Source organism: Necator americanus, chromosome I (genome assembly GCF_031761385.1).
Source record: "Necator americanus strain Aroian chromosome I, whole genome shotgun sequence".
NCBI classification, from domain to species: Eukaryota; Metazoa; Nematoda; class Chromadorea; order Rhabditida; family Ancylostomatidae; genus Necator; species Necator americanus.
This window is the reverse complement of record NC_087371.1, coordinates 9,852,739-9,868,085: the sequence shown is the minus strand read 5'-3', so window position 1 is coordinate 9,868,085 and position 15,347 is coordinate 9,852,739. Positions and strand designations below refer to the sequence as shown.

At 37.1% G+C, this 15,347-nt stretch overlaps 1 protein-coding gene across 2 annotated transcripts; it reads left to right on the top strand.

Annotated features, from left to right (window-relative positions):
- Positions 1 to 14,801: 14,801 nt before the first annotated feature.
- Positions 14,802 to 15,224, top strand: RB195_005021 (uncharacterized protein; the record flags this gene model as incomplete). 2 transcript variants are annotated; one of them, XM_064177294.1, is made up of 1 exon in its annotated part: positions 14,802 to 15,224. In XM_064177294.1, one exon carries the CDS (start codon positions 14,802 to 14,804, stop codon positions 15,222 to 15,224), a length of 423 nt encoding a protein of 140 aa, XP_064034419.1. The 2 variants fall into 2 exon arrangements, with proteins under 2 accessions (XP_064034419.1, XP_064034420.1); XM_064177295.1 differs by having other exon boundaries at positions 14,832 to 15,224.
- Positions 15,225 to 15,347: the final 123 nt, after the last annotated feature.

Sequence of the window (15,347 nt, the reverse complement as noted above, 5' to 3'; positions counted from 1 at the left end):
GAGGCGACCTGTGTTACGATCATTTCTAAGAAGTCCTTTGGAAATGGCAGTTCAATAGCGAGCATCTCCTCTGAGAGGTCTGGAAGCAGATCGTCACGGAGTATCCAATTTCTTGAGGGATTTCAAGATCCAACAGCGTTCATGAAAGCTGCACTCACTTAACTCAACGAGCTTCTTTAGGGCCACAAACTTGGGAATGCAAATCAATCCGGGAATAAAAGTTAATGTATGCGAAAAACTTTCAAATTTGATTAAAAAAAAATAAGAATTGGTCAATTAAGGTAGTTATGTTAATTGAGGTAGAACCAATCTGCTTAGTGGCTCAGACCTCAAGAAACTTGCTTGGATAACCATTACGATCACTTTTTGAGTGTCCCCTAACTCCCTTTTTGCCCGAAAAACAAAAAAAAAAAGTGCCGATATCACGAGCGCTTCCCAAGCAGATCCTAGGTGTTTGTATCAAGACGCGCTACTATGATAATATGAGGCGACTTGTGCACCTACTTTAACAGAAACAGGAGCGCAGACATTTTCCTGAATAGCGGAATAGATGCCTTTTTTCGCATACAAATAGTGGTGGCGTGTATAGAAGGGGCGGTGCAGAGGCGTCATGATTGGTCCCATGACGCCTTCGCCCCGCCCTCGATGGTAACCCCTCCTTTTTCACTGCTAAATTGTTAGAATATATTGTAAGTACACAAAGTTATGGTTGTTGACAAGATGAAGGTGTTTGCCTGAATCAATCCGGACACTATTATACTCTCAAGGTCAAAGTCACCGATTAGAATGAAATTCCAACCGCTAACTACAACTTCGTAGGTATATGGAAGTCTAAAAAAAATTCCAAAACAGGAAATTTCGGGAAGAAATAAGCGAGGATCAAACTACATAAGTGATATTCGAAGAGAAGTAGCTGCCTAGATCTCATGACAAACACACAGCTGCAGCAGGCACATCTTAGATGCTGAGCTGCTCATTAGCCGAGGGCCAATTAGGTTCTAAGACTAAGACTGATCATTAAGCGATTAGCTGAGTAGGACTTTACGCTTCACATGCCCTTGAGATCCTTGTCGTCGCAAGGACAACGACGACAAACAACACAATCCTTTGACACTGATCCACAAAACTCTATCGTTAGACGAAAATCTGTAACCAAAGAAAAGAGAAACGAGCGAGTATAGCAGTCGAGCAGTAGTAGACACCTGAGACGGCCAATAACTAATTAGACGAACGGGAATCCTTGAGAGCATGGATAGTCGACAGCGACACAGACAGTCTCCTTAGAAACAGCGAAAACCATTAGAGTGAAATGCTTTGTTAGTTTGTTCAGGCTTAGGAAATTTTACATGACAGGAAACGTTTCGATTCAGGTTTACAAGCTTTTAATCAGCTTCCACATCGAAAGTCTCTGAAAAAAATTTCCTTCTCGCCTAGAAATGATTGTATTTATCGGAAAACATTATGTGAATAGGAACAGGAAAAGTGTGGTAAAGAAAAATAGAAGATTTAGAAAGAAAATACGAGTAAAATCCGTGGTTTATACTACATCTTACAATGAGGATCCAAAGTTACAACAAAAGTTCCTTCATAAGTATCTGTTCACTTCTGAAGAAAGTCGAAAAAAATCAAAAAAATTTTATAGGAGTTTCTGGGAAAAAATAATTGTTGTACATCGAAATATATCGTTAATTTGTAATTTTCGACAATAGAATCCTAGAACATCACGGTGTTTCGGTGGTGAGACAAGAACTGCAAAATGTGAGGAAAATTCTGTCGAAATTCTTCGGAGGAGAAAAGTTCTGGACGAAATTAAGGGAAGTCCTGTGGTGATTAAGCCTAAAGTCTTGAAATTCGGAACATATGACGGGCGCAGATGCAAGCGTTTTGGCTCTACAGGCAATAATCGATAGGCAACTGACTGGAAGGAGGTCATGCCGGGAAATCACGTGATTGTTGCTTTTTTTGCTGAATTTCTTCTGGAAGATCCCCGGCCGCTTTTCTCATCTACAAGTTTCGTATATATGTATGCTGGGAAATGAAGAACATCCATGTCTTCACGATACCAGCAAAGAAAACTGTCGCACTGATTCCTAGGGAATCAATGAGTTTTTTTTTCTTAATTTTGTAAATGAATGAGGTCTGCATCGTTTAATTTTCTATAACTAATTGCTGGTCTCAAAGAATTTGTGCGACCAATTTTGGCATCCGCTTATAAGATTTTTTTTTAGGTTGAGCGATACTCTGAATTACACTTCGTTGTTTTGATCGTCTATGGAATCTCGGAAGTTTCGCTGACAGTTAATGTGATTTCCACGATATCTGTTAGCCAAATACGTACTGTCAACCACTCGGGATATCATCCGGAGCTCCTTTTGCAAATCATTGTCTCTGCACCAAGCAAATGATGGTTGTTTCCTATAATTTCTTCTCAGTTTGGTGCATGAAACAAAACTTTTCGCTTTATTATAACCTCGAGGATGACCATGCATATGTTTCCGATGACAGGTGATTTGAGTTGGTGCTTATTCTTCTACTTGAGGCTCAGAGAGTCGAAATTTCAAACTATGGTTCTTGCAGTCTTAGTTCAACCCCGTTGCAAAAATCGGCAATATTCAACTTCCATGGTCGGGTCAAAACGACATAAAGTTCGATGCAGTTGCGTAAACGACTGCTTTCGAGGTGGGACCCTTGCTTGCAGCACTCATCGCTGCGCTTCGCGATGGTCCCACCTCGATACCAACCGCTGGCTTCACCGTACCGCTTCGATCGTAGCCGCTTACCCAACTGCACTGAGCCTCATGTCGTTTTGGTCCGACTGTACCACCACAGCCTCTCAAAAAATTGGTCCTCATGCAATTTCTACAAGCTCTCCTACTGGTTTAAACATCTTCTAGCAAACTTAGATCAACTAAATAAGAAGATGGAAGAAAAATGAACAAAACTGGTATGAAATGAAAAAGATTGGGAAAAAATCTTCGCTTGCCCAATCATCATTGATCATCACCCAAGCGTCATCGATTTCTAGGTCAATATTTAGTGACCTCCATAACCTAAATATTTTACCACAGAATTTTCATGCGTTTAGCGTGAAAATGTTTGGTTGTGTAAGAATTCTCTCCTAGAAAAATAAGAGTTCCGTTGAAAAAGCGTACTTATTATATTCTCTAGTTCTGTTACTCTGTTCTTGCTTTTCTTTTTCGCAAAGTTTTTTTTATCTTGAAAAAGAGATTCATGCGGAAAGATGAGCGATCGGATTCTTAAACGAATATCGATGTTTATTTATTTGGGTAAAAAATTTGGCCCTTTGGCCATCTAACAGGAAAAGGGATAAGCTTAAAATAGAAGCCAAATTTTTCAAACGGTCCCTACATCTACAAGAATTTTGTATGTCTAAATCAGAGGATTATTCCTTGTGTTATGATCCATTAGTAACTGTTAACGTCTAAGCGATAATTCGACTGCGACCGACATATCGCGTCGTCGCTTGTCGCCGCGATTCTACGCAGCGATTCACTCAGAGGAGATACGTCATTATTCGGCGTTAATTTTTTTCACAACACCATAATTATACACACCTTTGTCAGCGCATGACCTTACGCGCATTTTGCGCACATATGGTGGCAGTTCAATGCGTACAATTTAAATCCAGTAGTTGGAGACGTACCTCTATATTTCTGCTGCATACATACATAAAGGCATCACCCCACGAATCTGAGGTGGTACGCATTTCAGGTGGGGCATTCGTAAACGGCATAGTAGGTTATGGAGAGGAGGGTGATTCCGTCCATTTCTTCCTAATTTCCGTAAAAAACGGCCCGGAAGATGCGGCGCGTGCACAAGGCTCCTATCGAACTCGTTGTGGAAAGTAGCGCGCCGGAACGTTCGAGCCGTATCTTTAAGGCCGTTTTTTACGGCTATAATCTACGATCCCGTATACGAATACTCCACCTGAAATCCGTACCACCTCAGATTCGTGGGGTGATGCCTTTAAAATATTAAGCTGATAGCAGATGCTGATCGTCGGCGATGTTATGGAAATGTCTAGGAAGATTTGGAAACATTTAGAAGCGAAATGCATGCTTTATCCGTCTAGTCCAGAAATGGGCGCCAAACACAGGACTTTCATAAATGCATGGATCGGATGAGAGAGATTTTTTCTTCTAGAAAAAACCTCTTACCAAACTTTCTAAAATAAGATAATCTGAACTATTTCTATATTATAAATATAATATACTATAACTACTAATAACATAATATTCATCTGTATAAAAACTACAAAAAAATATACGAAAAAATAAAAATAGAAGAAAATAAAAATAAACAAATTAATTGATAAATTAATTAAAGAAAAAAATAAAAATATACGGAAATTTATTTCAATGCACTGGTCTACACGAAATCTAATCAGCTAAGAGGCGAAACTATTCGTCACACAAATCATTGAAAGCCAGCAATTAATTATTTCAAAAAAAAAATCCAGACCTCCATTGTAATTACAAGATTATGGAAAAATCAATAATTTCCTTAAATCAACGTCAAATCCACCTGAAACAAAAATGTCAAGCTATCAAAATCCAAAAATACTCTTCGAATTAAGTGACTTCTTTTACAAAATGCTTACAAAAACTATACCGACAAACTAATTAACTAATTGATCAAGTATTCAAGTAGAGGATAAAATATGTAAGTAAACAAAGATTAGAAGTTCAAAGAAGAAGAGAACAAAAATATAACCAGAAAATTTTCGATACCGGATATAAAGAATTTTAATTCACTTTCTTTATAAAGAATAAATTTCTCAAGTGTTTTTTTTTTCATTTTCATTTCCACACTTCTAATTTTTTAGAACTCACGCCTTCAGCATTTTTAATTTCCAATAATTTCACCTGATTCACAGTACAAGTTTTTTTTTCGGGAAATCACTCTCTATTCCACTACCTTAGTTCTATTTGACCTCAATAACCGTAAAAACATAGCACATCACAAAAAGTTCGGATAATCTTTACTTTAATTCTTCCTTTTCCTTTCTCAACAAAATTCTCTCTTTTTGCATAACAAAAAAATTCCAGAAATAGATTTAAGGACAGAAGAAGAACGTGAAGCAGAATCAGGTTATCAACGTAGTGTAGGTCAAAAACGGCTCGCTCATTCAGCGAATGCATCCTGATGAAGTTAATGGATTACACAGAGAATAAGAGATTACTAATTACTAGATTAACAACCAACGTGATGTGTTGTTCGATCCGCAGCTTTTCCGCTTATTAACACATTAAACAACGAAAGAAAGAGAATGAAGGGGATTGATGGGCACGAAAGACAATCACGCGTTAACTACAACGATTTTTGTTGACAAAAAAAAACAAACAAACAATGACAACAAATTGTGTGCGCGCGGTGGTCCGCGCCGCTGCCAGCGGTGGAGCGGAAAAAATGCGATATTAGCATAGTGAATGGATACTAATTATGAGGAAACGCATGCACTATGCTTTTCCTAACATCCAACACTTTCCGAACACCTTCTTCCGAAGGATATCTCGTTTAAAGTCGAAGGTAGCCTCCTCAAGCCAGGAGTCTGGGGAGGAACGGAGCTATTAGCGTGAGAAATGCCCACAGACTGAAGTTTTATCATATTTTTCATATAAATACGAGGAAAATTCTCAGCTTAAAGGCATCACTCCACAAATCTGAGGTGATACGGATTTCAGGTGGAGTATTCGTAAACGGGATCGTAGGTTATGGAGAGAAGGATGATCCCGTCCATTTCTTCCTAATTGCCGTAGGAACGGCAGAAACGAAGATACGGCTTTGGGCGTTCCGGCGCGCTATTTTCTACAAGGAGTTCGATTGGAGCCCGCCAGCCTTGTGCACGCGCCACATCTTCCGTACCACCTCAGACAAAAGCGATGGACGGACTTATGTTGCTTCAAAAATGTGCAGTTCCTTTTTATTTACTGCAGTTACCTGTATATTCGGTTCGTATTTTTTTACACCGAAAAAAAAACCAAAAATGCTGTCTTTTATTTGCCGAACAAACAACCATAAGCTAATAAGGTGTCAGATAAAAAGTTGTCCATGTATATTTTTTCCGAAGAGTTTCTGAGAAATTTTTAATGAGAAACAATTTTTGCGATTTTTTAATTATCGAGTGATTTCCTGATCTGACCAAGTGAAATGTTGTGGAATATTTAGATCTTTTTCGACAAGAACATCTGAAAACAGGTAGATTTTTCAAGAAACAATGGTGTGTTTTTCTGAAAGTTCTAATTTTCTCTGGAGCTGCATGGATTCCGAGTAAACGAAATCCGTTAATTTTTCCCAATCTACTTCAAATTCCCTTGAAAAAAGCTAAAGAAGGAAAGCTCAGAGACTTTCCTGACTAATAGACGAGTTATCGTCAAAGACTAAGAAAACAATCACTTCAATACGAAATAAGAACCTCTTCTCCTGTCCCCACCCCAAAAAACCAAAAACGAAAGAAGAGAAGCGACCAGATGAGATGAAACCGCACTATCTTGTTTTTCACGACGCTAAATTACTATAATTAATTAAGAAATTAATGAAAAGTCAGTTAGAATAATAAGTAGTGATCTACTCGTTGATTTCATAGTCTCCATAATGATCTCAATTTCATAAAAGATGAAGAGGAAAAAAGCAGACATTTTACTGAGAAATTAAATTTTGTCGAAAAAAAAACTCGAAAATTCATGTTCAGCTTCATAATCTCTTTAATAATAATAATTAATAATAATAATAATCGAGTGTTAATTCCGTTAGTTGAAGGTCAAGGTTTTGTTCGAATATTTGTCAGAGCAAAAGTGCACCTAACTATGATAAACACAACTACGAAAGCGTCTCGATGTAATTAAAGATGTCGTCCCCTCTCAAAGGAATTCATTAATGGTGATCGAGGACAACTAAGTCTTCTTAGAAAATTAGTAAATAATCACTTCATGCGGAACTTTTTAGCCCATACATTAACGCTATCTTTGTAGCTGAAAATACATGTGAATTATATTAGAATTGTAATTCGTTAAGAATAAATGATAGCGATAAGAAAAAATTGTAAAAGTAGGCTAATTCGTTAAGATTTAAATGTAAATCTATGTTTGGAACCAACAAAAATTCATTTTTAGCCTTAAAACCTCAACAAAAACGCTTTCTGAAAAAGGTAAGTCGTTAGCAAGGTCATTAAATTCATACCTAACCGCCGTCGTCACTAACTACGTGCTTAATTATCATGGCAGCAGAAAAAAGTACAAATGCGATGAAAAAAGTGCACTTAATGCGCCATTGAAGATAATATTCGTTGACTTAAAGGCTGAACACAGCACCGCAACACGCAGTGTTACGGTATGTTCTCGGAGGGAGGAAGAAGAGTGCGAACGGTGCGTGTGTGTATATGTGTGTGTGTGAGTGTGCGTCTATGTGCTGTGCTGCTGCGTGCGCATGTAGGAATGTGCTTGCCGAGGGTCTGCTTTTTAATTAAAAGCAAACACGTCTATAAATGAGACTAATTGGAGAAGTAATGAGAGAACGCGAAAGAAGGGCCCCTTCTTTTCCGGCAGCCAGCCAGACAGCCAACAGCAGCAGCGCAGGCGCCAACGCTTGTCTTCTTGTCTGCCTACAAGGCAAACAAAACGAAACGATGGCGAATATGGGGATGAACAGCTCCAAGCAAACATTCACCTCTTCTAACGAAGTTTTTCAATCCTTCTGAGCAGGAGAACGACTCCTCAAAATCGCCCCGAACTACGAGCGCATCGAAAAATTTTCCACTTTTCCGGACAAGATTTCCTTTTATCCGGAAAGAATGGAAGCGCGAGTGGAATGAAAATTTCATGAGAAGCACATGTCTAAAACTAAAAGAAACATTGTAAATGGAAATTTACAAAGTCAATACCAATTTTTTTATTTATTCCTAACGTAATAAATCCCACTTTGCACACCCACACACTCTTCATTAGCATTTTTTACAACAAATAAAGAATCCAGCTCCAGCAAGATCTGATTTCTAAATTTTTCAATTCTAGATTCCATAATTTTCATTTTCATAATTTTATTCCATTCACTGATTGACTTGAATTAACAATTTTTTTTCGTCGCCTCAAAACAGTGCTTACAAAAAATGATAGGGCAATGGCTCCGGAAAGAATGAAACTCCGAGTGGAATGAAATTTTTATGAAAAGCATATGTTTAAGACTAAAAGAAGCATAAATAAATGGCAGTTTATAAAGTCAATATCAAATTTTTTAACTTATTCGTAAAATCTACTCAGTTCCGTTTTTCGACAGCGTCGTATGTGAGTTTCTCAGTGCTTCTATACAGAGTGAATTTTTTTCTAACCTATTTTCAAGTATTTCAAACTTTTAAAGAAGGAATTGGCCTTGTAGGTTCCTTAAATCAATATATAAATTTTCTGACATCTGGCTGATCTGATAAATAAGAGCAGCCAGAAGTCAGAAAATATTGATTACATACATATATTAATACAGAAGATTAGGCTGAGCTGCTGATACTTCATTATTTATTTCAATATTAGTCAAATCTAATCAATATTACTTAAATAATATTGAATAGATTTGACTTTGATTTCAATAGCCTAGCTTAAATCATTCCAGAGTTCCAGAGCGATTTCTCCGATCAATCGACCGATCTTCTGTATTTTCTTGAGGAAAATCATACAGTAACGAAAGCAAGCTTGAGAAAATAAACAAACAGGTGTAAGAAAATAAACATCACGTATATTTTGCTGCAAATAAACATAGCAGCAATACTTCTTCGGTTGAAACGGCGAAACTTTCTTTCTATCAATTTTTTCTTCAAAGATTGCTTTAACAAAATCAATTTCTTGCACATTATGTCAAATCTTAAGCTCTTTATTTTTCACGTTACACAAACCTATTTTTCTCTGAAAAGTACTGCATACAAGTAAAGAAGAGGACTTTTTATGAATATTTTCGCATATTATTTTAAGTTTTACAATTTTGTTAGCCATTTTCTTCTACTTTGCCAAGTTTTTTTTTCCTTATTCCTTTTCGTAATATGGTTTTACGACTGTCTAGAGATCTGAGTCTTTTCTATATATGGATTATCGGACAATTCAAAAAAATTAATTAATTAACTGGAAAGGAATTAAGGGTATAGTGGAGAGGGTGAAACGAAATTAAGACCAGAGTGGAAAGTATTGTAATAAGTATATTATAGCTATTATAATGTACCCCAATCTATTGTATTTTCTTATTATATTGGTTTATTATCATATTATGTTAGTATATTTTAATTAGTTAACAAGTAAGGCTGTGTTGAGTATTCTGATTGGAAGATTTGTAGGAAAAAATCAAGAAGTCACATATTCACGTGGAAACAAATTACTGAGGAAATTCGAATCCAAGCTTCAGGAGCCTATAAAACTTGCGAACCGAAAGTGACGAGAGTATTCTAAGCAGCTAAGTTGTGAAAATCAATTAAGAAACGCATTAATTCATAATGAGTTTCCACACTAAGCACAATTATTTGTCCTGAATGTTAGCAGACAACCATGTAGCACATATCGGAATTTTTGTCACACAACTCATCGTTCGCTACCTGAACACTGTATTTTCCGTTTTTAGAGCGTAACGAACAATGACGTGCCGGAAAAAAGAGGACATAGAGGTGCCACAATATTCGTCAATGTAAAAAAGGTGGAAACTATTGTGGACAAATAAAAAATTGAGGTGAAAAATGCGCATTCGACCAAATCCTGGTCCGCTATTTTGCCAACGTTTTCGAAAATACTTCTTGTGCTTTTTTGGTTAAAAGTTTTAAGATAATTACAGATCTCTCGAAACGTGCACTCATCCCATTGTTTTGTTCATTTTTCGACAAAGTGGACAAATAAGCAAATGAACAAATAAATAGATAATAATAATATAAATAGATAAAGATAAAAAGTCCGAAACACAATTGGACCAAAAAAAATTCTTGCATATATGTCCAACTGCAATACTTACACTTCCAGAGAAAAAAAACATCCAGATCCAGATGTGACTACAACCTTCTTGCTGCATCGCTGTGTGCACCTGCCGCAATTGCACAGGGCACTTTTTGAGTCCTATGCGCCAATAATGTACCTTTCAAATTAAATGAATTAAGTAAATATAAGGACTTGTTGTTTACGTTAAACATTTTGGGAACTGATCACAAACCAGGGAAAAATTGACAAAGATCAGTGGTATCGTAGTGGTATTGCAGTGAAAGTATTGCATAAACGTAAATAACGTAGTAAATAATTAAGTATTAAAAAAAACGAACGATGCTAAGTAATAGTAAAAGTAATAAGAACAACAAGATAATAACAAATAATAATTATTAATAAAAAGCTACGTAAAGAAGTTAGGTTCATCGATTTTTTCAAGACTATCCTTATGTCCCAAAAATCATGGACAATTTCTGATTAAAAGTCAAAAGGTCTAGTTAAAAGATTTCCACAACTAATTCAGATCGAAAAATAACTGCTACTTCCTATTTTTTTTAAATTAAAACCCCTTATTTTTCCATATGTTTGATTATTAGATTCATCCCGAAAATAAAAAGAAAACATTTGTGCGAAAAAGTAGCGACAGTAACTCTTCAGATCTAGAATAAGTGGATTTGGGGACGGTCCATGGTGCCTCACATCTGGTTGCTTGTTTGTTTTTTCATATTTATTTGCTATTCATTTGTATGTTACAGAGTTTAGTTGTTGGTTTTGGGTACTTAGATGTCATTCCTTCCACCTCACATAACCATCTTCTTTTTTTTTCTCTCTCTCTATTCTACTGTGTCACGTATATATCTGTCAAACAGCTTGTACTACCTGTCATTGACAGCGACGGTTGAAATTCAACGGACCTAAATATCCACGTATTTCGACTCCTCTCCTGTCTCGTTCGTTTTCATCTCTTCTCCTCTCTTTTTTGGAATTTCTTCAAGCTTTTCACGTTAGCTTCCCATTTTCTCATAGCTTTCTAAGATGTGAGGAGGTAGAGGAGTACGCCTACCTACCTGCCCATAGCTGTTCGCTCTAAGTACTTCCTGAACTCACTTAATTACCTACCATTGTGAGTATTATTACCAGTAATTGCCTAATACCCTCTAATTGCAGCGCATACAATCTCGTCTAATCCCACAATATTTTCAGTGGCCGTCGGTCGACGCTCTCCGCTAAGCGTACGCTCGCTCGTCGCTACGCTGACCGCGGTATGCTTTAACGAACTGAAAATGGCATAATTGCCGGCTCAGATTGGGCATTGCCGAATTTAGTGACACCCGACGAAACCAGGGAGCTGTCGGCCCGAGTTCGTATACGTTTTGAACGGGGAACGAGGTGAGGAACGAGAGAAACACAGCAAACTTGAAGAGAATTTTTAAGTTCAAAAGATTCTGATGTCAACAAAATGCCTGCGAAAATAATATTAGAAAAGATTGTTTTCGAAAGATACTATGATGTTTTTAAGAAGTATATTGCGAAGCTTAGCGAAAAAAGATGAAAAATACCTTAAGTGATAAGCAGGAATGGCTTTCTCTCATTTTCCTGTTTCTCAAAGATCTGCCCTCCTGTTTCTCTAATCTCATCATGTGAACAAGGTACCTCAAATCAAACGAGGTTTTTCGAGAAAAAAAAAGAATCGTGCATAGGCCCCTGATAATTGTAAAAAGAAAAATAAAAGGATAAAATGGAAAGGTAAAGTGTACGAACATCGTGATGCAGAAACAAATACTTTTTCTTTTTTCGCACGGAGAATACCCCAAAACTGAGCGCTACGGAAGAAGTTCCAGAATATTTTTGAGTATCTTTAAGGTCTCCGTAAAAAAAAAACAGATAAAATAAAAATAAAATGTTAACTGCAGTACGAAACATCGAAGTTCAGATTCTAGGCACATTGAAATCATTTGTTATACTTTTCTAACATTTGTTTACTTTTGTCACTAATTTATTACTTTATTTTACTTTATTTATTTATTACTTTATTTTTTATCTGCTCAACCACGGAAGTTCGATTGATTCCAGGTAAGAGGGCTACATTGGTTGCAAATGCAGTACATAACCCTGCTAGCGCCAGTCGTGGCTGCAATTCGTTGCGAGACCCTTCGTGGGACCAATCAACAGTACTCTATAGATACCTCATTATTGATCGCTTCGAGCATGGATTCTGTTCATTGGACCCTCTGACAGATTTCTTTTTCTTTCTGCTACAACCCTGACGTTCAAGCCAGACGGCTGCAGGAAGCAGGCGCAAGCCGCATACCTTCAAAAGTACAAGAAGTGAAAGCTTGCAATCAAATAAGCATTTCTAATCCTACTTTTATCATCCAGAATTTTCTGGACAAAAAATGATTGAGAAGCTTTGGAACTTGAGTAAATGGTAATGCATTCGTAACTACTTTTTTTTTTTACCAAAGAAAAGTTTTCAAAACTTCTGCACAGAAGAGAAGAGTGGATACGAGACTGATCTAATTAATTGGGAGATTAACTATTTAGTTAATTAATCAATTAGTCAAAACGATTGTAGACGTGCATAAAGATGTTTCCCAATGAAACTTAATTCAATCTTCCTTTTATTCCAGAATTCTAATCATCGTGGGTAGATTTATATGTTTGCGGATTATACATATGCAGAAAGAGTATAAATTAAGAAGTAACTCTAAAGTCTGCAATTGCGGTAAAAAAAAAGATTTTCAAACAGGCATTTTTTTGACTGACGTCATCAAATAGTATTATTTTTTTTAATTTTAATTTTTTAAAATAATTTCGTTATAATTTTTAACGATTTCAGAAGTGATGGCTCGGAATGAATACATAGAATATACATAATATAGCTAAAAATATATGCAATAATATAGTTATAATATAACTAATATAGCTAAAATAGAATATAGCTAAAAAAAATAGATAAGAACATTTATGTAGAACCTTTGGGTATAAGAATATTTAGAAGTAGCTGAAGAGCTTAAATGTGTTGTAATGACAATGTTAGAAAGTGCTTTCTAGCGGTACATTTGAGAAGTGGACTGAAGTCAGTTAACGTGAGACGACAATGAGTTGATCGGGACAGAACAAGAGACGTTTGTTATTGCTGTGGTTGCGTAAGACATGGCGCTAATCGCCACATATAGGAATAGTAATTAAAAAAAGCTTGTTATGTACGCTAATCAGCGAAAACAGCGCTCATCTACTGAGCAAAAATGCTAATTACGAGGTGGAGATTGAGGGATTTCCATGCCAATCGTCTCTAACGTCACACAGCACATTGCATTCATATATATGTATGCACATACATACACATAAACACTAGTTGCTAACCCTAACTGGAATTATGAATTTCCAAAAGATGGGAAAAAACGCGAAAGACAAAAACCCAATGAATTTAGATTATCACCACCAGAGTTATTTGGAAGGAAATCTTCCCGGATGGAGACAGCTAGAAAAATGGACGACTACCTATGGATCATTAGTAACAGCGAAAATGACTGCCGCCGAACCATAGCCGGCAGCTCATTTGGCAATAATAGCCGGGCAGATTTCCATGGCGCCAAATGAATGCATCGAAAATGCATATATTAACATGACAGGTTGCCTCTAATTTCCACTACCTCCGCGAGCTGCACACGGCCGTCGCCGCCGCGCTCCCTTCGACCGTATTTCATTTGGGAATGGCCAGCGCCAGCGGTCATTAGGGACGTTTCGAAAAGATTCCGCATGCAAGCGAATTCGGAAATTTCGTACATCCGAGAAAAAATCAGGTTCCATCAGAAGTTTCTCGTAAACGAATCGCCGTCTCCCTGCGGGTGTACAGTGCGTGCACTACTCTAATTCTGGAAATTTTTTTAAAGGAATATTTTCAACGATTGTACACCAGGATACTATCTCAACAATCTCGCTGTGGATATTTTCAGGTTTTCAAAACAGTATTGGCGAAAAATTTGTAATAATATTTATTATTACAAATTTTTCGCCGATTGAGACAGTGCAGTGAAAAGTACAAATTTTAATAAATAAATACAAATAAATGAAAAAGACAACGATATGAAAAGTAGACTGGAAAGAACAAATTTTAAAATATATGCATAGTTATACATTTGAAAAGCTGAACAGATACGATACAAAAAAAAAACTTAATAAATTATCTAGTAGTCACCATTCTATTTTTTCAGGAACTCAACACAGCATTGTCAACTTCCCTTTTCTATTTGAATTAGTCCAAAAGTCCGAATAACCTCCCAACTTCTTCCTATATGCCTATGCCCTTCATTCGCATTGAACGCATTGAGAAAAAAAAAGCTTAGCTTAGTTTTGTTTTATTCGATACGGATTTACGTACCATCGTATAAACAATTTTATTTCTACATCAATGCAGCATAAATGATTTTCTTTCTAGAAAAAAGTTTTTGGTTTGCAGAAATTTTTGTGCCTCCGTTATTGGTTCAAATTATATAAAATTCATCTCAAGATACTTTAACCAAAAACGTCACTCCTGCCTTCTCTTCCGTGTATTCAGACTGAGTTAAAACCTAGTGATATATGTGTAGCTACTAGCTGCACGCGGTGGTACTGCTTCCGTTAAACGCAATAAGGCATTCGAGTGTACGTGTTGGAAAGGTACGCCATATAACCTGCACAGTTATATGGCGCAAGACTCCCGTACATAGTAAAAATTGTTGTCGTCCAGCACATCCCTAAAGTCTTCAACGTGAGAGAACTGTTTGAAGGGAGAGTGGAATCTTTGGTAATAACCATTCGTTTCGTCACGCTGAAACTGCCGAAAACTACTGAGATAACATGCCGTCCTATATTCTACGAAATCTCTGTATGCCATTTGCTGGGCTGCAGGAAACACGCATCAGAGATCGGCCCGTCATCACCATATGTCGGGGGGATGCTGGTGAGAAGAAAGTAGCTGGTTGCGCGATAGCAGTGAGAAACGCCTACAACAACCTGGTGGAAGAGTTTGGCTCAACGTCGTATAGATGGGCCTTCGCACGGCTGCGGGATCGTAAACTCTGGATCGCAAGTCCCTATACACCCGCGGAATCCGCTGCGGCAACCAAGGGCGTTTTCTATGAAGAAGTCAATGCGTTGATGTCTAAAATACCCAGCCAACGAGTGGTCATTGCTGGAAACGACGAAAATGCGAAGATAGAACACCAATCCGACGTCCGAAGAAAACAGTATTATGCACTGGATTCCACATCAGATAAATAAACCGTCAGGGCAACTTATGTAAACAGACGGACCTCATCGTTGCTCTTACATTTAAGAGGAGTCATCGATGCCATCAGCTCACGTGGTAGGAGTCAACCTTTCTAATGCTTGAAGAGCAGCACA